Source organism: Phalacrocorax aristotelis, chromosome 2 (assembly GCF_949628215.1).
Source record: "Phalacrocorax aristotelis chromosome 2, bGulAri2.1, whole genome shotgun sequence".
Lineage (NCBI taxonomy): Eukaryota > Metazoa > Chordata > Aves > Suliformes > Phalacrocoracidae > Phalacrocorax > Phalacrocorax aristotelis.
The window spans coordinates 125,489,447-125,512,585 of NC_134277.1; the positions used below are offsets into that span (position 1 = coordinate 125,489,447).

Below are 23,139 nucleotides of genomic sequence, written 5' to 3' on the forward strand. Positions count from 1 at the left end.
AATGCTTCTCCCTAACACACAATAAACCAAATCAGCTTAAAGGAAGCCTGGTCTGTAGCCTTACCTGTCTCTCTCGAGATCTGCCCTTTTTCAATGAAATAAACAGGGAAATCATTCGCACACGAAACATGTACAAATAAACCTTACTAGTCAGTATTTATGACACATTTTCTGTTGCGGAATCTTAAATGTAACTTAACATTATTACCCTAATGGCATTGCAGTGCCTGTTAAGGCCTCCTGCCGCACTGATCACAACTATTAAAACCCAGATCTTATTGTTTACGTGACTCTTGCCCTTTATTCCGCTGTTGTCTGCATTATTTTTCCTTTAATTCATTCCTTCCGGGGCTTTGATCCTTCCACCCCTTATTCAGACACTAGGGAAGAAGAGCTTCTCAAGGGTATTACGCACTGCTCAAACCCGCTGAAGGTTCAGCAAGACAGGCCATATGTAATTTCATTTAGTTCAAACACAACACAAAACTTCAGAAGCCTGCTCCAGTTGTCAATTTTATTCGAAAGGTGTCTTCTATACATTATTTTATATATAGAAATAAATATGAAAGGCCTATACAAATATGAACACAAAGAGTACCAATACTGCCCTTCATTTTTTTATACTCATCTTTCAATACTTAAAGGGACAGAACTGCATCAAACAGCCCACATATTTACTAAAATAAATTATACAAACTCTCAGATCACGAAGGTCTGTTCACGTATAACAAAACCTTTCAGACCGAGTTTTCTTTTACACATACGCAACCTCTAACACAAACTACGTTCAGGTACCTTTCAGAATTTCACAATATAGACTGATGTACATTTTCCTCAAGATGGACAGTAAAAACAAAGCCATACTGAAGTGATACTCCGATGTAGGAATTTGGCATTATGACTTTTAACGACATATTGTGTTAACATAATATTTTTTAAAAACGTTCCGATAAATTAAAAAGAACACGATCTTGCCTTCGAACAAAACCAAGTCATTTAAAACACTTCAAAATGGGCATCTGCTTTTATATAACATGATTCTTCCCCAAGCTTTAAAAATTTAATTCACCACCACATAAAATGCTTTTGATATGAAATAACATCATAAAATAAGTAAACTTTTTGCTTTTTGTAAACCATAATTTATAGACTCCTTCCCATAAAGTGGTATTTTTCTAACAGAGAGTGTCATCCTCATGCACTTACAGAATCTCACTAATTTATACATTTAAAAGAGTATAAAGCAAAGCATGTGCTTAAATGGTGGGAGGAATGGATACTAAGTTGAATATAACTGCTCTTTCAAAATTCGGGGTTTTTTTGTTGTTGTTTTCTTTTTTTAAGAAAAGGTCAAACCCCAACAATATTGAAAGAAGACCATGTAATATAGCAAAAATCTCTTTTGTCCTTCCTTAAGGAATTTGACCTCATCCCAAAACTAAAGAGTTCCCAGATGTTAATTTAAGAACTGTAGATTAAACTTGCTGGCAAACAGAAGAAATATTTCAGGTATTTCCTATCTGGACAATAAAAGCATAGCCTTTAGTTCAGAAAAAAAAGTATAATAATATAATTTACTGTAAGTGCACAAAAGTCCAATCCTGCAACTCTTTCCTGTTCATCCAATTGTTTTCCCGTAAGGAAAGTATTTAGGATTTCCCTCTCAACACTGATTTAATAACTTATGTAAATAAACACCCATATTCTTCACACACAGTTAACAGATTAAACATATACTAGATTTAAAGGGTATTGGAGAATGTTTATCCTGCTTTTGAAAAGAACTACTATTTTTAAAAGGAGTGTTGCACTAATTTTTTATTTCCTTCAAAATAAAGCTTTATGAGCTCATGTTACCAAACAGTACTCTCATTTCCACGTCTCAAAGTTTAAATGCTTGGCTCATTTTTTTGATTTGCAGATTCACTGAGAAGTGTAAGGGACAATTCTCTACTCAAGGGCAGGCATCCAATATGGCTGAGCTTGGAATAGCAGTTGTGCTGTAGGGTTCTCTTTCACTGCATCGAAGTGGTTTCTGTAACAAACTTCCTTGGTTCACTGCAGTTCTCAAATGAATTTTCACTCCTGCGAACTCTTTCTGAGCTTAGCGCAGTAAAACTAAACATCTTCCACCGTAGGTTTTGCAGGCATAGCTACAGGTTCTGCAGGCCCCAGAAAGTTGGCTGTTTTCCAGCAGCACAAGAGTAACAACCTAAAGAAATTTTTCATAAATGCTGTATGGCATTAATCTGGCCTGCAAAACCTAGTTGCAGTGATGGCAACCAAGACAATCAGACTGTAGCTCTACAGCAGGCCTAACATTCAGGTTAAAGAGCAACAGGCAGTGGGGAGACAGGACACCAAAGAAAAAAAGACAGGTAGACAGGTGACCACGTACATAAAGATTTGCAGTGTCATTTCTGGGGGGAAGAAAAAAAAGCCACTTTGAAGGTAGGAATGCATTTCTCAAAAACTAAGCTTTGCCCCATTATGAATGATTTGAAGTTTGGGTTCCTGAGCTTGATACTGGGCAGGAGGAAGGGCAAGGGAAATTGTCTTATATCTTAAATTATACAGCAGTATCATTAGGCCAGTACTTAAAACTTATTATTAGAAGAATGAATAAGTTACAAATATGACTTTAAGAATATTATAATTAAATAGTAGTTTCTTCAGAAGACCTTAATCTTCTTTCTTTTGTGTTTGAAATCGTTCCATTAAAGCCCTAAATATATTTCCTGGTATTTTCTGATGTTTTTCTATTAGAGCTTGGAGTGCTGCTTTTGTCTGTAAGGAAAGAGACAAGTTTTTGGTCAGATTAACTCATCTTTATATTGCCACACATTAACACAATTTCTAGGCTGTTTTTCATCCTTTCAAATATCACAGAACTACTGCAAGTTCAAAATACTATTTTTCCATATTTAAGCCCACAGGATGTGTTTGTGGGATCACTGCCAAGAAACAGAACAACAGACTAGTACCTTTATCTCTGGAAGCTGCGTTCACAAGCTCTATCAGAGATACACAACGGTAAAATGACAAGGGAGTCAATTAATGAAGAGGCCTAGATCTATAAAGCATGTCAGCACCTGCGTGCTGTACTGCAACTCAGAAACTTCTGCCCATGCCCAGGTTTGCATCAGTAACACTCTTCCAGTATGCCAGAACTTTGCTCCTACACACGCTCAGAAGCAGCACTGGAAACGCAATTGTGTCTCAGCACATTTGGCTTGTACAAAGTAATTATCCTTGCATCCAAGCCCCCTAAAGGAGCTGGTCCTTTAAAGCACGCTGAGACCACACCTAAAATACTGCATATGGCAACAGCATTCACTGTCACTCAAAAATGTAGCAGGCCAGGAAGTTAACAGCAGCCATTCTTATTATATAAAAGCTCTATGGGGAACATTCAAAATCAGTGCAATATGCAAAAGCTACGGGGAGGACACGCCGTAACCTTCTTATTCTGCCTAGAGAAGCACAGACCACTGAATTCTAAAGGCTAGAGGCAGAACAGAGAACTATTTGCCTTTATAAACCAGTGGTCAGCAAAGGGAAAACTGATTCTTGGTACAAGCTCCCACTGTTTATATGACGTATGTGATCAACTGTTAAGTCCTGGGAGAAGATTCCTGCCCACACCTCTCTACAGATCTGGCCCTAAGTGTCTCCACAGATCTAAAATTTCTATTAGCTAAAAAAAATTGAGCTTAACTTTCTCTATATAGATGGGAAAATGCATACTGTGCCATACCCTGAAACATGAGATACAACTTTAAAATCACTCTAACTAGGATTCTAGGGGACTCACATTCTAGGGGCAGAATTTACACTTAAGTCAGAAGCAAGCAAGGGTTGGCACAAATATAAGATGCCAAAGCACTTTTGAAAGTCATTTAAACACACACTCTCTCCTGAAAGCCAGCAGTTTTGAAGTCCTGTCAGGCTAAAAGCCCAAAAGAAACAATCAGCTTTCTATAACCAGGGCATAAGATAACGCAGATAAACACTTTAAGATGTCATTTGGCAGCAATCTAATCAGAGGGTAAACAGATAAGGAGAGACAACTGAACTGACACCTGCGTGGTCAAGAAGAAAAGTCTCTAAGTGAAGTTTTCAGAATGCTAGAAGTGACCATCTGTGGAGCTTTCAAAAATGGCTATTTCAGCCCCCTCCGACTGCTCCATCACTTAACTGTTTATGTCTCTGCTCTGTGAAATCTATTAATAAACTGAATGAACATGAAGTCCTGACAATCTTTTCTATAAACCACCTACATCTGAACTAGGGGAACATTCAAAAGTTAATTTGTTGGGTGAGAAGTTGGAGAAAATAGAAATGGAAACACACTGTACAAAGCAATGAAGTTATTTTCCTTAGTTTTTTTATTGTATGGAATTTCAACAGTTTGTGAACACAGATTTGCTATACCTGAAAGGCTTCATTGGTATCTTTCTGAAAAGACCAAGAACCAGAACATTTTCTCTGGGTAAAGTGCTTATGCCTTTATCAACCCAGAGCAGTCTTATCTGACTGACCTTCTTCAGTCCCTAAAGCACGTTGTTTCTGGAAGCAAATACAAGGTGCAGTATTGACTTTAAAAGATTCAGAACATCCATAAGGTGTAGTAATAAAAAGATATCATTTAAGAAGGGCATTCAGACTTAAGCAGGTCCAAAGCTTACCATGATTCCACCACCTCCTATAACTAGCACCAACGCAGAAAACACTTGACAAGAATATTCCAGTGTTTTCTATCAGAACAGTCAGTATTTTAAATACATATATGCATATCTATCTTACCTTCGCAGTTAGTTCCTCAGCAGTTATATTTGGTTCGTATGGAATGGGTTCTCCAATAAATGTACGAAGCTTGACTGGAAACCAACCGTACACAGGAACTACTGGCAATCTAATATGTTCATATAGTGACCTAAGTATTTCTAATGTGAAAAAAATTTAAGGGCAAGAGGAAAAGCAGAAGGAAAAGGGGAGGTGGGAGGGGGAGAGAGAGAGAGACTGAGATTATTCTGTAAAGGTTTTTTCCCCAATATGTCTTAAAACTTACAACATCATATTAAAACCACTTTTGCTAATACCTTTGACGATGATTCCTTAAGCCATCTAAATCACTCCTTTGCGACAGCTTGTCAAGTAATTCAGCCCCTGACCCAGATTCTCAAACGTGTCATCTCAACTGCTATTCTACCCTTGACTTCCATTTCCTAAAAGATGTGTTAATGCTAACATCAGACTTGTTTCCACCCTAACTTGGTGTGAAATCTCTCCTCCAAAGAAGAGCTGCAAAGAAAAGGAAGAAGAGAAGAAAAATCCAGTAGCTGCCTCTCTGGAGAGGAAGGAAATGCTACACAATAGAGGTTACAATTCAGTTAGTTTTACAGGTTAGCATAAGAAACTACTATTGGAAAGCGGTTCTGTTCAGTCTTGCTGAGGTCTAGAGGATCAGAAATGATCTAATCTGCCTAAACGCCAGTCATGCTAAAACACTAAATTGCTCTTTCAGATCACACACTGGTTACAGTGAAACAATATAAAAAGAGAGAAAAAAACCCAGGTATTTCAATCAGCTCTAAGAGGACACATCATCTTCCCCACATGCCACCATCTAATCATCTAACCCAAATGCACCCAAAACAGATTCCTTGCAGAATGGGTGCTGATATTCTCTCTCCCAAATTTAGACAAATTCCTTTAACTGAGGGGCTGGCATAAGAAATCCCTACTGACCAAGATGCGGAATTTTCTGTACATAATCTATAGGAACAAAGAATATTCCAAAACTACTGAAACTGGAGTAACACCTCCAGTGATCAATACAATCCAATTCCTCTAGCACCTCTGCTGTAGAATACAAGTAACATGAATGATTTTGGCTTCAATTTCTGCTTGTTTGGGAAGATTCTCCTGAACACAGCAATAATTAATTGCTGTTTATTTTTGTACAACCTGACAAACGTGTGAATTATTCTGCACGTCTACATCTGATGCCTTGGCTTTCTCCATGCAATATATAGCTTTTAATTAGAGGGGGAGAGAAACAGAACTGTTTTGCCCTGCAGTCCTCTGATGAAGATGGTGATGCCATACTTGAGGCAGAACATGTGGCATGAAGGAGACTGTTCAGGCCCTTTCTGCTAGATAGTAAATTGGAGAACACAAAAAAATGGGGGGTTAACACTAGCAGATCAGCAGAGATGTGGGCACCTTATCATCCTAGAGGTGGACCCTTCAGACATCTGTTTGTATGCTGGCTGGAGTCCCACAGAGGTGAGGAAAGAAAGCAGGCAAATGCAAAGTTTTGTGAGGAACTACAGGTCTAGTGCTGAATAGTAAACCAACTATAGATTAAATATATTTCAAACCATTTGCAGTTTAAGTACAGGTAGAGGTGTAAGCACAGAGCTTTAGGAGGACATTTAAAGAAATTACAGGTCAGCTGCAAACTTGTTTGCTTTGTTGCTTAACAGACAGCAGAAAGCCTAGAGTTGGCCTAGCAGATACAAGCAGAGAAAAAAAGTGCTCTAAATCTGTTTGCCTTTTTCTGGCTCCCTTCTCCTTCTGCTTCTATGAAGGGACACTATTATGTGGAGAGTAACTTAGATGAGCCAATACCATGTCTAATGCTGATATTAAATCCTAATAATATCTCTGAACACTACCGGAGAGGAAACCTCCAGAAACAAGCCTGTGTCAAATATATATGGGGATTATTTCTACAGAGATAGGCTAAACATATATGGAAAAAATAAACTACAAAAAAATAGAAAATATCTTACTTATTCTTCCTAATGTCCTAACGCCTTCTCGAACATTTTGTGTAAACATTGGAATGATGGGCTAGGAGGGAAAAAAAATAATTAAGAATTTAATGAAGATAGCACTGTCTAAAAAACTTCTACCTCACTTAAACTCAACAAGCAAATTAATTTCAGAAGTGTTTCTCAGACAAGGACATATAGAGAGCAAAACAAGTATTCTTAAGTTCTTCCGCAACCCTCTGCCATGAGGTTTCAAGCCGGAGAATACCATGAGATTTCAGTGAGTCACTGTTTCAGCAAGTCCATTTTCTCAAAGTACTCCAGGATTTCAGAACCTATGGAGCATTTAGGCCTCCCCTCGTCCAGCAGTGTTTGCACTTAAGTGCAACACAGGCTGTGACTTCAGTAGTTAAACCTCTTACCTAATTTGTAGTTATGCTCAAAGGGAGGAATTCACAGGATTGGAACCCTAAACTTGTCTGATTCATCTCCGCTATGCTGATTGTATTGCTTCACACTTGATGTGTCATATTCAATATATGTCCATGATTTATTTCTGCTGATGAATATTTGGAATGGTCTCGAATATTTCAAAGTTTTATTGCTGTTTTTGAACTTGCAAACAGCTATCAAGATTTACAAGAACCAGGAGAGGGTCGACTACTACACGAAGTTTTTTATTATAGTTTTACAGTATGTACTCACTGTACATAGCATCATCAGAAATACAGAACTCTATGGGATTTTCAAACTTGTTTAAACAAGCATGGAGATGAGCTAGTAAATGAAACTTTTCTGACAGGTATCAAGTTGTTTTTTGTTGGGGGAAGCCTGTAAATAATCCAATGCAACTATAGAGAATAAAAAGAAGTGCAGTTGCCTAAACTGAATGGTAACAAACTTCTTTATTCTAGAACCATCTTCTTCGGAACATCTTACTTTTGACGTAGAGGTAGAGATTTTTGTACGTACCAAGTTGGTTTATATGACAAGAATTCTGGCAAACTGCTGAAATAAAACAACTTCAAGAAGCTGAAGGTCTATTTTTAGACACATTTTTCTTTCCATGAGAAGTTATGCTTACGATTAAAGGTGAATTAAAGTTCATCTTTAATCTAAATAGAGATATTTTCACCACTTGCAGCCTGCCTCTGACACTATTCCTATTCTACTGTATTTCTCAGGGTTTTTTTGGGGGGAGAGGAAGCTGCAAGACCTTTGTGAGCGCATAAAGGAAATTAAACATGCATTCAGTAAACTAAATATAACTAGTACAACCATAGTTGAATCCCAAGTATGGCCTCTCTTAACCTATTACAATACATTAGTAAAATCTACATCTGTTTCAAATATCCTGTTTAAACAGTGCTATTTTCCTCCTGAGAACAGTGACACACACTTAAATTTGGGTCTTAAAGTATTTTATTTCTGTATAAAATCCAGAGATTTAACCAGTCTCTCTTTGACAGTATCTAAATACAAAACTCTTAGTGTGAGACTTACTTTCAAATTAGGTATATGCAGACCTATGGACATATGCACGTCTTTCAAATACAAATATAGAATGAGAGGGACTCAAAATTATTAAAATAGTTATGATTCAAAAGTATCATACACTTATGTGCCTTTCACATTTGGTCCCATATGAATAATTATCTACCTGCTGACCAAGCACAGATATATTAGAACTGAAGAGAGAGTTCACACTAGTGAACATACATGCTGCTGTATGCCCTAGACATCCCTTACTACCATAAAATGCCGCCAATACAGCACATAGTGCCAGTGAGGCTATACTGTGCTGGGTTACAGTATGCTTCAGCAACACAGGAAACAGAAGTGTTGATGTATGGTTGCTTCTTAACCATCCTGGTCAGGGGTCGAGCTGTCACAATCCTGACCAGGTAAGTGCAAAACAGCACAAGCCTGTAATGTAGAAACTGTCCTGGGTTTCAGCTCTCATTCTTTTGAACTCTGGATTTCCTGACCACACTATTTTTAGCTGACTCCAAAGCCTTCGTATCGAAAGCAAGCAAAAAGAGTCTTGAAATGCAGTTATAAGTGCAAGTAGACCATACTCATGACACTCAGCAATGTAACACCAAATACATGATAACCAAAACAGCTTTCCCTGGAAGAAAGTACAAATAAGTTAGCACTCTTTGCTTCTCTTCTGTGATCTGTCATACTTACCACTTTTGCATCAATGGCCACCTGAGCAAAGCCCTTCCGATTACCCCAGATAATAGTATACATTTCATCACTAAAGAGTGCTTCCCGAACTCCACCTGGAGCAATGGCTATCAGATTGCCCTTCTTCAGAGCACTGACACATTCTTCTTTTGGTCCATGCATAACTCCATGTGCATCAAGTAATATTTTAAAACCTGTAGGGTAAGATAATATTAATTTAGAAAATATTAATTCATACTACCGGTGAGTACAGATTCCCAACCCAGAACGCAATGGCTAAAACTTATTTGTCTAATGACCTATAATCCCAAATCAAAGATGTTTCTAGAGGGACTGAAGCATTAAGTCCTGCTTATAAAGTTCAGTCTAAAAAGTTGAAGATTTAGGGTTTTCAGTGGCTTTTTGTCATTATAAAGTAGGGTGCTATCTCACAATCAGGACTAAACTGGAAAAAAAATGGCAAGCACTCCCTGACATCTTTCATGTGTCCCTTCAAAGGAGTTAAGTCAGCTCCAGGGCACTGGCTCCTTGCCCAAGTTCTACTTTTCAAATGTAGCACAGTCCTAATAAAGTGCCACAAGAGCAAATACCAGTTTTAAACAGTAAAGTTACATAAACTCCTCATATCATCTTGAATTTGAAATGTCATACTGACCCTACTCTTCAAGGAACAGCAGAAGAAAATTTTGCTTACAAGCATCAAATGGGCGCATACCTGTCAGTTTAGACAACTAGTCTAATGTGAAAGAACATAACTAGGACAAACCTCTCTTTGCAGGAAATCAATCATGTTCAGTTGGTTCAATAAATTCTAAACGTATACATATTTGTAAGTATTGCATACCAAAATGGGAACTTTAGATGACTGAGCAGTATGTGAAAGATTACTTCTCTTTCTTGAAGTTTCACACTGAGGCAAGCCACCTTATCAGCCATAGACAAGGACACAGAACTGATCTAGTTGAGTTTGTCCCTCAGTAACAAATCTTCATTTTTTAGCCTCAGGTTAATACATGAATAGTTGTTACTATGAACACACTGAAGAAGAGTCCAAATTCAGTTAAGACAGAGATCTGTCTGCTCTTACAGCCTGCACAAACTAAGGAGTTGGAAAGGAAAGCAGGAGGCAGCATATCATTAGTTTATTCTTAACTAAACTCTGACCTCTAACTAGTCTTTGTGGTTGGTGTGAGTATAATTACTCTTTATTTACACCCATATACAATCAGGATCTGCCTGTAAACATGACAACAGAACACAAGCTGTGTTACACCTGTCTCATATTCTGCTGTGCCTGCCTCACATACTGCTGATGACACCAGCGGTCTTCATCTAGTAGCATCTGCACAGAGGACACCTGAAATAGAGTTTTCCTAAAGTAATTAAATTTCTTTTGGGTGCTTTGTTTGTGGGATTTTCAGTAGGTGGTTTTTACAATATTTTACATTCCCAAACTAATTCAAGCTCTCTGGAATGTGCCTGGTGATAGGAAGCTGCCTGCCTCTAAGCCCTTTCTGTCAGTGACTTCAGGAGAGAGACAAGAGAGTCGTGAGAAGTGTTGAGCTGAGCAGAGAGACTCCAAGGAAGCAGAAGCTGTGAAGATAGTTTTCCCGTCTGCATTGGACATGCTGGGGAAGAGGGGTGGGATGGTGTGTGATAGAGCAACACCATGGGTCTGTCCAGTTCATAGGTCCAAAAAAAAAAAAAAAGAACAGAATATAGACAGCATACAGGCAAAAATTTGTAATACAGAATAGTGGTGGGGTGGGTTTCCAAGTCTCCAGAAAATTTCTCAGCCGTATTTCCTGCCTTGACTTTTAGTATAAACGTTATATTCTGAGTTGTACCTCATAGCCTAGCCAGCAGATCATACATTACTATCAATATCTCTGTGCCAGTAGCAAAGACGAAGAACCTGGCTCTGTTAGAGCAGCAGAGAAACAGGAAAACCAGTGCAGTGGCCCTGAAGGGACGTCCAGGGTACTCTATGCCCACTGCACGGGACATCATGGAGTCAGAAGAAACACTGGGGTAGTACCTATCTGCTACATCAAAGTATCCAAGAATCTATTTTTCTACTTCAAACAACATAACAGCTCCCGAAACTACCTAAATACAGTTTTTCAGCCTTCCAGAGCATGAAGGAATGATAATTTTTCCAAACACCAAGAAGTCAAAAATTTGTTTTATTCCACAGTTCAACCTGGACTCTGCCCTTTGCCCCAACACACTCTTCTCCTATTTTCCACAATACTGTGTCCACACCAGTGTTTGAAAACTCTTTGGAGAGTACCCAGTAATGCATTTAGCGCTTATCTCGGTAAGTGCACCGCACATATTTCTCTAACTTAGTCCCAGTGACTGTAACACAGGGGCTGTCAGCTACCTGGTAGTGAGATGGCAAGGATGTAATTGTTTTTCTGTGGTTTACCTTTAGGACCACAACATAGAGAGGAATCATTTAGACCACTGAATCCAACCTTCCACAACAGTAGGTACGCATGCGTAGTTATGTGCAGAACATCTAGTCCACAAGACACTTTGCAATGCTTTGTGTATGTAACAGACAAGAAGCCACAGCTCCTTTCCTCTGGGGCATTACAGGAGGAGGACTGTCTTAGATCCCTAAAATAGCAGGCAACCTTTTAAAGACAGCTCCCAGATGGCTGTAGGAAGCAGACGTGGCCCATACTACAGCAGAGGGTGATGGAGAAGAACACAAGTAAAATCTCAGTCCTCACTGCACTCTTCAGGGAAAGATTTTCTCTTAACGCAACCTTAGAGAAATCAATATAATCCTGATCATAACACAGCTAAGAATCTAAAAGAACCAGAAACCATTGGAATGTTTTGGGTTTTTTTTCCTGTGACTAACCTCCAATATTTGAACGAAAAATGAAAAAAAAGAAGCTGCAGGACCATATTTCATATCCTTCTGCCCCAAACCATAAGCAACAAAAGCATACATCGTATTGATACAGTATAAATTGAGACAATGAAATAATCTCCTTTTGCATCAACATGAAAGAAAGAGGCGTTAGGCAATGTTCAACAGGAATCTCCAGCTATCTCTAGGAGGTCTCCTTTTAGGTTAGATTCCCTTCCATAAGTTATCAAGCTGTATGTTTCAAGACTAAGCAGTAGGGAGAGGTATGTCTGACCCCCTGCAGGCTCATGCATCCCTTAGGAAGCACAGCAACATTTTACAAACACTCCAGTTAATTCAGGACAGCAGTGCCCAATGATGCAATGAGACCATGTACTTGCAATTGCCTACTGGCATGGCCCCGAGATTCAGATTCACGGGACAAGCCATCCTCACAGCTATTCACAGGAGATTCAAAATCATAAAAACAGAAGGAGCATTAAATTATCTAACCCAAGGGTGTCTAACAGCCTATAGACTCCTGAAACCCACCCCTCACCCCACCCCCTCATTTCTCCTGCATTGAGCATAATAATTTTTGGTTAACTGGAACATCTTCTGAAAAGGCATCCAATTTAATTTGAAGCCTTAATCAAGATTACGCAGCCTTAGTACTATGATAAAACTACTGCAGTCTTTCTGGTTTGATTCACAAGAGAAGTGGTGTCTATCTGGGTTGCCAGTCATAGATTACTGGGCAGATTTTGAAAAAGCATCCAGAACATTATCTGGGCTCTTTGGGCTTGTCTTCCTTGAATAGCCCTAATTCATTCACAGAACCAAAGAATTACGTAGGTTGGAAGGGACCTCTGAAGGTCAGCTAGTCCAACCTCCCACTCAAAGCGGGTCCAACTAGATCAGGCTGCTTAGGGCCTCACCCAGCAGAGTTTTGAAAGTCTCCAGAGTTGGAGATTCCCCAACCTGTCTAGGCAATCTGATCAGGTGTCTGATCACCTTCATGGTAAAATACCTTTCCACACATCTAATAAAAATCTCCTGTGTTGCAACTTGTCTCTGTTGCTTCTCATTCTATCACTGTGCACCTGTGAGAAGAGTCTGACTCCCTTTCCCCTGCACCCTTCCGTTAGGTCACTGAAGACAGCAATAACTTCCCCCACCCTTATCGGGTACAGACCAAACAAGTCCAGTTCTCTCAGCCCCTCCTCATACATTGTGTGCTCCAGCCCCCAGTCATCCACTGAACATGCCCTACTGTGTCAAAATCTGTCTCATACTGGACACCATGTTGTGAGATGTGCTTGCACAGGTGCCAAGACAAGGGAAAGAACTTCTTCACTCAACCTGCTGGCTACACTCATGCTAAAAAAAGCCTAGTATGCAGTTCATTTTCTATGCTGCAAAAGCATGCTGCTTACTCACGTTCAACTTGTCCACTAGAATGCTAAAGTCCTTTCCTGCAAAGCCACCTTCCACCCAGGGTACTGTCTCAAAGGATTGCTCCATACCAGATGCACCACTTAACATTTGCTTCTGCTGAACTTTGGGATATTTCTGCCAGTTCATTTCTGTGAAGGCACTCTGAACACCAGCTCTAACCCCCAGTGTATCAACTGCTCCCCCAGTTTGGTATCATCAGCGAGCTTCCTGTGAACACATTCTAACCCCTCATCCAGGTGCGCAATAAAAACATGAAGCAGCGCTGGTCCCAGTATCAATCCCTGAGGTATGCCAGTAGAAACCACCTGTTAGCTAGACACTGTATGTCTCTGCAATATTACTAAACAATAGTTGGGGGACTCATAAGTATACTCATACTTAGAACCTTAATTTAAAGCAGAAATAGAGAAAACCAAAATAATCTCCCATTTGATAAACAACTGTGCATAAGTATTAATAGATATAATATGGAGCCAAATCTAAATCACAAAATAGGTTACGTTAGTCAGCTGTGCACAAAAGATTTGATAATCAATTGACAAATCCTAGTCAGTTGACAAAAGCAGTTGTAGAGGTACAGCCAGGGATCAAGGCTGAAATAAAACTATACTGGCAAAAGGACAGTATTCTGATATGAGGTGTTTCCACTAAAAGCATCAGTACACTGCAGAACACCCTGAACTTGGGAAAAGAACTGGGTACTACTGTATTTCACACACACAAAACGCAAACTCCTCACATAATTAATTTCACCAATGGGCAGTGTTTTTCACTAGGCTGTTCAGCCAAAGTCTCACCCTAAACATCTTTTTCATTTTCTTCATGCTTCACCTCATGTTTCACACAAACTTGTTGGACACTTCTACAGCTTTCCTCCAAGAAAGATTCTACTCGGAACAGTCTTCTTGGGGACAGGTTCCACTGCCCACCAGCAGAACCTGTTCCACAGGTTCAACTGGGTGGGATATGAAAATACATCATTTCCCCAGACTAATATTGTCAACTTTAAGAAATAAACTGTTTGGAAGCAATGCCATTAATCAGGTTACACCACTCATTCTGCCTGTATTACTAAAAAAAGAAACATCTAATTGAAGTCTCTGCTACTGGTTAATACAAAGACAACTGTTTCTCCTGTGATCTCCTTTTCTTTGTTTCTAAACACCCTAGAGTCGTTGGAAGGTGTTGACCAGCCAGGAACATGACCCATTCTTGCACAGGCCAGTCTCAAATTCATTCTTGTTTATAAAGAACATGTGAGAGACAGCTGTACTTCAACACTCCTACTAAATTTGTCTGAATGTCTGCTCTGAGAGCTGTGTTCCTGTAGCACAATTTTTATTAATTACACCATAAAAAAAACCCACAGAGTTCTCAAACTGATTGTTTACAATGAAATATGTTACCTGGTAGTCTAAAGACAAAATGATCAGCTACTACGTGGCAGTGTCTCTTCTTCTGTATAAGAAGTCTAGCCATGAAATAGATATAGTCAGCAGGAGTAGCTCCATGATAAAACACAATAAGCCCTGGTCCTTCAGGAATATTTTCAGCACCATGAAGCTCATAACCTGTTAGGAGTTGAAGGCATAACAGATGTCAAAGTCTGATACAATTCTATCCCAAAGAAACTAACTTGCGGCAAGTTGGCAAACTGAAACTGATAGCTGTTGAGAAGTGGTAGGAGCAAAGTGACTGCTAAGAAGTCAAGAGGTGACTTGCAGCGTTTACTAAGTTGCTTTCACAGGAAATAAGTTTCATTTAAAGCAGAAGAGCCACATTTAAAGAAAGAACAACAAAAAAACTTGAAAAAGAAACATCCAGTCTCACTGTCTTGAACTATAAAATTTTCCCTTATATTTTCAGTTCACTGTCTTCAAGGTTAGAGTCCTCTGAATCAATCATTCAGGAGAAATCAAAACAAGGACTGGACAGGAGTGGTGAAACTCAACCGTTTCAAGCTATTATTTACCCTTCAAAGTTTATTGCCACCAGTAATCATTTAAGAAGATTTGACATGACAACACCCATTTACCTGTCTCCGTTTACTCCAGGGCATGAAGCTTATCTTTGTTATTTCCCTCAGTTATACTTGCTCCATTTTTCCATCATTAAGCACTAAAACTATTTGGGGCTTTACATGCTTAACTGAAACATACATAAACACATACAAGTTTCTTACTGAACTTACGTTTCTAATTAAGTTACCAGTGCAGAATATATTCAGTTAAAACAAAATATCAAAACACATCAGCATAGAACATATTCAGTTAGTACTGAGCAGTAGCATTACAGTATCATGTTTATGGAACCCACGCCCTGTCACTTCTTCCAAAGTTAATATGGGCTGCAGTTCCTATTCAATTTTTTTTTTCTTTAATTCTGAAGGTACTCTTGGCTCTCCTCCCTCTATTTTACTTTCTATACCTGTGGAGCTGCAACATACTGCAAGCATATCATCTGTACCATCCCAAGTGATCACTAACTGTGCTCCATGCCAACCAGTCATAACCAGAATGTCACCTACATCTAATATTTGCTTAATATATGTAAAGTTACAAGCATCACACACCAGTTTGGGGTTTTGATTTGGGGCTTTTTGGATGTGGGGTTGTTTTTGTTGTTTGTTTTGGGTTTTTCTTCCCCAATGCTCTGAGATTTCAGGATGAAAAGTTCTTCCTATGATATATTGATTAATCAAGTGGGGGGGAAATTATCACAAAACATTTCATTCTTTAGTAAGAGAAGTGTATAGAGAACATGGAAGCAGCTGTCAGGGCAGAAAAAAAGTCACAACTGTCAATGAGGGACTGGAAAAGAATCTTTTCTGTGCAAATAAAAGTTATACCTTATAAAAAGAAAAAGTTACTAAGGATGAAAAGAGCCAAGGCCTTAAAAAAGTCATTTTCTTATGAAAAAAGTAAATAGCTTTTTATTGTGAAGTGAGCATTTTAAGCTCTTTGACATAGCTGGTGATTTTGATCTAGTGTACTTTCCTAGATTTGAAAGTTACATCTTAGTCTTACAAAGCCTATCTGATACAGCCACTGCACCATCTGGTTATCAATGCCCTGAAAACCTGCTTCCCTTTGACTAGAGAACAAATAGAGATGATTTTCAAGAAGGATTTGTTCTTTATGTAAATTGCTCTTAAACATCTCTTTCTCCTTTAGCTGCATCTAGACTGAATGGTTCTGAAAGAGGCTTATGATTTCCTTAGAAAGAAAAGCCAAATCATTTATTAAGTCTGTCTTTATAAAAGAAATAATAGTAGAAGGACAAGGAACTGAGCCCTTAGTTTTGACATTCTAGTAGAGAAAGTAGTTGTCAAAAATACATAGAAAGAAAATTTTAAAAGTAGGGTTCTGTAACAGTTTGGGGCTCTAAAGTCAATTTGAAGTAGCAACTAGTGAGTGAACTGACACTTAAGTGCTCCTTTTAGCCATCATTTGGCATTATATGTAAAAGGCTGGTTAAGTGCAATTAAATTATGCTAACCTGCTGACATAGTAACTATCAGGGAACTGGCATTTAACTTCCAGTGTTCATATATTGACTCTGAAACAATATAGTTAAATGATCTAATTTTTAACATAGCAATCATTTCAGATCCTCCTGGAATGAAGAAATCCAGGAGTAGTTCTAAAAGTAAAAAAGAAAAACAAAATTAAATATTTTTTTAAAAACTGCATCTACATTCAACTGTATGAAAGATCTCATTTTGTCACAGCAAAGAAAGAAATGCATATTTTCAACATATGTTCATTTGTTTTCAACATATTTTCAACAAGAGCAAGTGCAAGGTCCTGCACCTGGGGAGGAACAACCCCAAGCACCAGTACAGGCTGGGGGCTGAGCTACTGGAAAGCAGCTCTGTTGGGAAGGACCTGGCAGTGCTGGAGGACAAGTTGACCATGACCCAGCACTGTGTCCTTGTGCCCAAGAAAGCCAACAATATCCTGGGTTGCATTAAAAGGAGTGTGGCCAGCAGGTCGAGGGAGGTTATCCTCCCCCTCTGCTCAGCCCTGGTGAGGCCACATCTGGAGGACTGTGTCCACTTTTGCGTCCCCCAGTTTAAGAAGGACACGGAACTGCTTGAGCAAGTCCAGCAGAGAGCTACCAAGATGATCAGGGGACTGGAGCATCTCCCTTATGAGGAAAGGCTTGAGACACTTGGGTTCGTTCAGCCTGGAGGAGAGAAGACTGAGGGGGGATTTCATCAATACCTGTAAATATCTAAAGGGAGGGTGTCAGGACAATGGGACTAGGCTCTTTCCAATAGTGGCCAACGACATGGCAAGGGGCAATGGGCACAAGTTGGAACACAGGAAGTTCCACCTGAATATGAGGAAAAACTTCTTTCCTGTAAGGGTGACAGAGCAGTGGAACAGGCTGCCCAGGGAGGTTGTGGAGTCTCCTTCCCTGGAGACATTCAAAGCCCGCCTGTATGCATTCCTGTGCCCCCTGCTCAAGCAGGGGGGTTCAACAAGATGATGTCCAGAGGTCCCTTCCAACCCCTACCATTCTGTGATAAGACAAAAAATTTTACATCCAGAAAAGTCTCAATGGCTTTTTCTCCCAGGCACCACTGGCAGTCATTGATAAAATGGAAAAAAAAATATTGGCCTGAATTTTAGATTTCATGCAACAGCAACAACAATCAATCAGATATTCCTGGTTTACCTTTCAGGATTATCAGTATATAAGAGCTTCTGCAGTAGCTTACCGTGCCATATTCTTCCATGTCCATCCCATAGGGTAGCCAACATTTGTTTTGCACCATCCCAAAAATCATTGGAATAGGCTTCCTTTAGTTCATTCTTCCTTTTATAAATATGAAGAAGGATAATGGAAGTGTAGAAGAGGATGACAAGAATTCCCGGAAGCAGAAAAACTACTGCGAGTGGAAAAAGCACCCATACAAGGTAGACTGCGTAACTCAGATAATCTTCAATGTGCTCCACACCAGTCCATTCTCCCAATATATAAGTCAGGCAGGTTAAGTAGGACATAGGTATTGGTCCTGCAGTACAGGATTCATTTCCACCTATCATCTCCTGTTTAATTAAAAAAAAAAAATTAATAAGATTAATAAATCCTCAAAAAAGACAAACCTGCCTATGCTGTTTAATCATAAAAACTTATCCCTGATGCATTTTATTCATATATCATTTACCCCACATCCCAGCAGTACCTATTAGAAATAAAATGTTAATACAGCAAAGGTTTTACTTCATTTTTTTGGTCCTTGTCTTTTGTGTAGTGCAAATGCTGACAATTCTAACAGAGAACGACAGCCTGAGATTAAGCGATTGCACTAATATTTTCTCTCATTAAAAACTGTTCAACTTACACAGATCCAGAACATTTACACTGTTATCAACACCAATTTATACGGTATTTTCCATTTTCAGAAAGCTGTATTGATTAGTCTGATTTATTTTTCTACACAATACACTGTACACTCAAAGCCTTCTCCAGAGCACTTACTACAACAGGAAATAGCACAATCTCAAGTCCAGTGCTATAAAAAGCCTACTGAACACTTCCACTAACCACAAGCATACGATGACTCTGGAAGAAGATGGTCTCAAATGAGCAAGTCTCACTCCTGTTGAGACCTCTAACTGTACCTGGAAATATACAGATAGTGAAATGCCAAGTCCCAGAGCACAATGCAGAGAGGCAGCAGAAAGGACAAGGAAAAAACCATCACAAAAAGTCCTCTAAAAATTTTAACTGCTTTGGCTTTCCTGTGTCTATGTGTAAGAACGTCCCTTCTCCAACGCCAGCATCTGAGAATTTTCAGGGCTAGACCTCTCTGGGCTGATATTTCAGACTTCTGATAATTCTAGGCAATACTTTTTTTCTTAATTTCGTATGATTTAGGGGAGAACTTGCTATTCGCTTCACCTTACAACCACGTGACAACCTGTATGCTTGGCTATCTTTGCTACAGTTTTAGAACAACATAAGTAATGCCTTGCGGGGGAAAAAGTTATCCTAGTCTAGAATAAAGTTTTGGTCAAGACCTGAAACAACTGTTAGTCAGAACCAAGAAGAAAAGCATGTTGCAATTATACTGTAGGCTTGCAGAGAGAAATGGATTGAGAGTAATAATTTCTGAAAGAATCTAAGCTTGGGGTTGTTGTGTTTTGGTTTGTTATTAAAATGTGACTTACAGCATGTATGATTGCAGAGTTCCTATGCCTAGACAGCCATATGTCTATCACTCCTTTACTCTTGCTCTGTTTTTGCAAGCAACAAGCGACTGAAATTTAGAAGATAATTTTGTGAATACTGTCAGAACCCCAATGACAACAAGCAGATCAGTTTTATTCAACATTTGCTGTAAGATGTTGAAACATGTACTACAGCAGAACTCATCTCACTTATTTCCCAGTCTCAGTTTTTCCTCCCATTCCAACAGAGCAAGGACATTCCTTCTCCTGTTTTGAAATCGTCCTCTACCCACATTGCTCAAGATAATTCCTATTAATGAGAAGAAAGCTGATCTCGTGACACAGACTTTGCTCCCACAATCCATGCCTGTTCCACTAATTCAGGCTTACAACATTTTGCTCCTCAGGATGTTCTTGAGGACAATGTAAGGAGCAGCTGATTTCTCTTCAGCAATGTATAAGCACGTAGCATCAGTGACATGCACTTCACTGATTTCATGCACGTGTGTTTGGGGGTGTGAATTAGGGGGAAAGGACGGGAGAGAGCGAGCGTGTGGGAGAGCAAGAGAAAGCTCTTTCTCATTCCAGTTGCCAGAGCTGAACTCCAGAACCTGTCAGGCAGCAAACACCCACAGCAAGTACAAGAAACACAACTTGTGAGACCAAGCAGGATTTAGGACTAGCATTCAACACCACAATATTTATCAGATTATTACGCCTGGACTTTTTCAGTGGCTCCACCTACTAGCTAGAGAACAATACGGATAATGTGTTACAGCACAGAAACGTTTTTCAAAACTCAGAGGTTATTGTATAGCTTTAAAGATTACTTATACTCCCCCACCTATTATATTTTAATTGTTTATGGCTTTCTCCAAACAAAATCCTCATCAAGTAAATTTGAAGTCCTGTCCACACATGTCAGCCTTGCAAGATATTATTTGTCCATTTGCCTGTAATTTTAGATGCAAAACCTCAAATGCAATCATTGCAGCTTTATAAGTTTACTTGCATATCTCTGCACTACTAAAATCCAACATCATCTTTGCTGCCAACCACAGAGGTAACATCTAAAGTACTGCCTTCTCTTAGGAAGAGTCAACTCTACTCTGAACAATGTTGCTTCCTCATCTTGAAAAGAATCGTAGAATAATTTATATTGGAAAGACGCATTGGACAACACTTGTCAAACCTCTTGCTAACTAAGGAGTTAGATCAGGTTGCTCAGGGCCATGTCCAGTCCAGTTTGTAAAATCCCTATGAATGGAAATCCTGTGGCTTCTCTGGGCCCCTTATCCAGTGCTTGATCACCCTTAGAGTGAAAATGTTTTTCCCTTATTCTAGTTAGAATTCCCCTTGCTGCAGTTTGTGCGTGTTGCCTCCTGTCCCTTTGCTGAGAAGGGTCTAACACACCCCTCTCCATAACCACCCATTAAGAGCAGCAGTAAAATCCCCTTTAAGCCCTCTCTTCTTTAGGCTAAACACACGCAGCTCCCTCAGCCCTTCCACAGACACCGCGTGCTCCAGACACCTAACAAAGTCGGTGGCCCTTCCCTGCATCCTTTCCAGTCCATCAGCATCTTTCTTGTATTGCAGGGCTCTAAACTGGACTTGTGGTCTCAAAAGTCCTGAAAATAAGGTAATAAATACTTCCTCGATTGCATGGCTACAGCCTTGTTAACGTGGCCCAAAATGTAGACAGCTATCTTCACTCATATTTGACTTACCGTCCACCAGATAAAGGCCTCCTCCAGACCTTTATCCCCTGTAAATTTGTTCCCGCTGTAACAAGTCCAGCATTTGTTCTGATCACCCATGGTACGTCCACAAAAATACTCCGTATCCAAGCCCAAGTGTGATTTGTGTTACTGCCAGGCTGAACATCCTACCAAAGGCAACAGCAGTGAAGAAGGGAAGACAGATTCTGCCTCCATGACCAGGATGGTCCACACTGAATAAAGGTCTGACATAGTTCATGTATGCTACTAACAGATAACATCATCTGGTGTGTTCCAACTCTACAGAGCAGTTAAAATTACAGGATAAAGCACACTGTCTTCTAGAAACAGCAGCAAAGTCACTCTGATTAGGACCACATTCAAGAAAAGAGGGACCATCCTGCCCTCTTTGTCAGAGGCTTTCTGACATCTGCCACCATCCAAACCCAAGAACTACAATGGGATGCAGTACTGCTAAGTCTCACCCTTAGCCAGCTTACAGGCTGAACCCCTCTGTAACAGGAGCATACCCTCTCATGTAAGGCATACCCTCATACCATACAAGGACTTCATATCTTAACAAGCATCACTAACACATTTCCTATCGTGCAGTTCAAACTAAATATTTTTAATGTAAGTTCTAACTTGCTAATAGGGGAGCTCACACATATTTTCACTACATAAAAAAGATCAATTTCTCATTTGACTAATGATGGCATATGCTGACTTATGCTTACGCTTCAGGCTTTACGTTGAGGGTGAAATGGAAACAAGGCTAACACACCATTCCTTTCACTGATTTCTAGCGTATGACCCAGGAAAGACCTTAACCAAACCACCTACATCAGCAGTCTTCAGCTGTAGTCAGTTAACGCTGGGTTAACTGTGACCATATCGATCATGCTAGAAGGAGGAATTACGGAAACGAACATACACTGCTGTAAACCACGCGCAGCGTGATTTCAGCATGTATATGAAATGTGTAAGCGGAACCTTTGGAGAACGCTCCGGTACCTCCGAACTAGAAATACACTGAAAAGCAACAGCTACAACATGCCCCTGCCAGCAGAAATACACCGCTTTCCACAGCATCACACAGTTAATGGAGAGTATTTCTACCAGAATTTGCAATCCCGCCACAAACGCCAAAAAAAACATAAAACAACAAAAAAAAAGAAAAAAGCAGAAGGCCCTGCTAATCCTGCTAATGGCAGCTGCAGCTGGGGAGATCCTGGGAGCCTGAGTGTGGTTTTCTCCTTGTTTTGAAACAAGAGCCGCCCAGCTTCTTGCTCCTGCGGCAGCAGGACGGCGGTTCCTTACGCAGGAGGCTGGGGGGTGGGGTGGGGGGTGTCGAGTTTTGTTTTCTCTGGCAAGAAGGGCCGAAGCCGAGCCCAGCCGCCGCGGCCAGGCGCTCCCCGCCTCCCCTCGCACCCTCCCGCACCGCGCTCTGCCCGCACTCCCCCTCCCCGACGCCGGTTCAAGCAAGGCCCCGAGCTCGGCGGCGACCAACAACAACGCCAACCGCCTCCCGCCCGGGGGCTTCCGGGAACCCCCTACCCCGGGCAGCGCCCGCTCACCTTCACCTGGCAGCGGCGGCAGCTCCGGTTCCAGCTCCAGCCCGACGTCCCTGCCGGGGCCCGGTTTTACTCCTCCGCCCGCCACCCCCGCGGAGGCCGGGTGCCCGCGGGACCGCCAGGCTAGGGCGGCTCCCCGCGGCGAGGCGGAGGCGGGAGGGCACGTGCCGCCGGCGGGCGGGACCGGAGGAGCTGGCGAGGGGGCGCGGAGAGAACGAGGGCGGCGGCGGCGGCGGGGCGAGGGGAACTCCACGCCGCCGGGGGGGCGGGAGCCGCCCGGACTGCGCCCGGCACGCGCCGCCCGCCGCTTCCGGCCGGGGGAGAGGCGGCGGGCCGCCAGGGGGCGCGCGTTCCCCGGGAAGGGGC

The 23,139-nt window shown here is 40.7% G+C and overlaps 1 protein-coding gene across 3 annotated transcripts; it reads right to left on the bottom strand.

Annotated features, from left to right (window-relative positions):
• Positions 1 to 495: 495 nt before the first annotated feature.
• LOC142053412 (DGAT1/2-independent enzyme synthesizing storage lipids-like) lies at positions 496 to 23,082 on the bottom strand. 3 transcript variants are annotated; one of them, XM_075085029.1, is made up of 7 exons: positions 22,777 to 23,082; positions 18,026 to 18,356; positions 14,706 to 14,870; positions 8,976 to 9,169; positions 6,801 to 6,861; positions 4,807 to 4,946; positions 496 to 2,787 (listed from the first exon to the last, which is right to left on the bottom strand). In XM_075085029.1, the coding sequence occupies exons 2-7, from the start codon at positions 18,351 to 18,353 to the stop codon at positions 2,683 to 2,685; spliced, it is 993 nt and encodes a 330-aa protein (XP_074941130.1). In that variant the 5' UTR covers positions 18,354 to 18,356; positions 22,777 to 23,082; the 3' UTR covers positions 496 to 2,682. The 3 variants fall into 3 exon arrangements, with proteins under 3 accessions (XP_074941130.1, XP_074941131.1, XP_074941132.1); XM_075085030.1 differs by having other exon boundaries at positions 22,783 to 22,911; XM_075085031.1 differs by lacking the exon at positions 14,706 to 14,870 and having other exon boundaries at positions 22,777 to 22,912.
• Positions 23,083 to 23,139: the final 57 nt, after the last annotated feature.

Excerpts from the sequence above, each read along its gene's own strand:
- LOC142053412 (XM_075085029.1), bottom strand. The coding sequence starts at position 18,353 with ATGATAGGTGGAAATGAATCCTGTACTGCAGGACCAATACCTATGTCC. Across the intron at positions 4,947-6,800 it reads TAGGACATTAGGAAGAATAA|AAATACTTAGGTCACTATAT; the intron begins GTAAGATATTTT and ends TTTTCACATTAG. Across the intron at positions 2,788-4,806 it reads CTGAGGAACTAACTGCGAAG|ACAAAAGCAGCACTCCAAGC; the intron begins GTAAGATAGATA and ends CTTTCCTTACAG.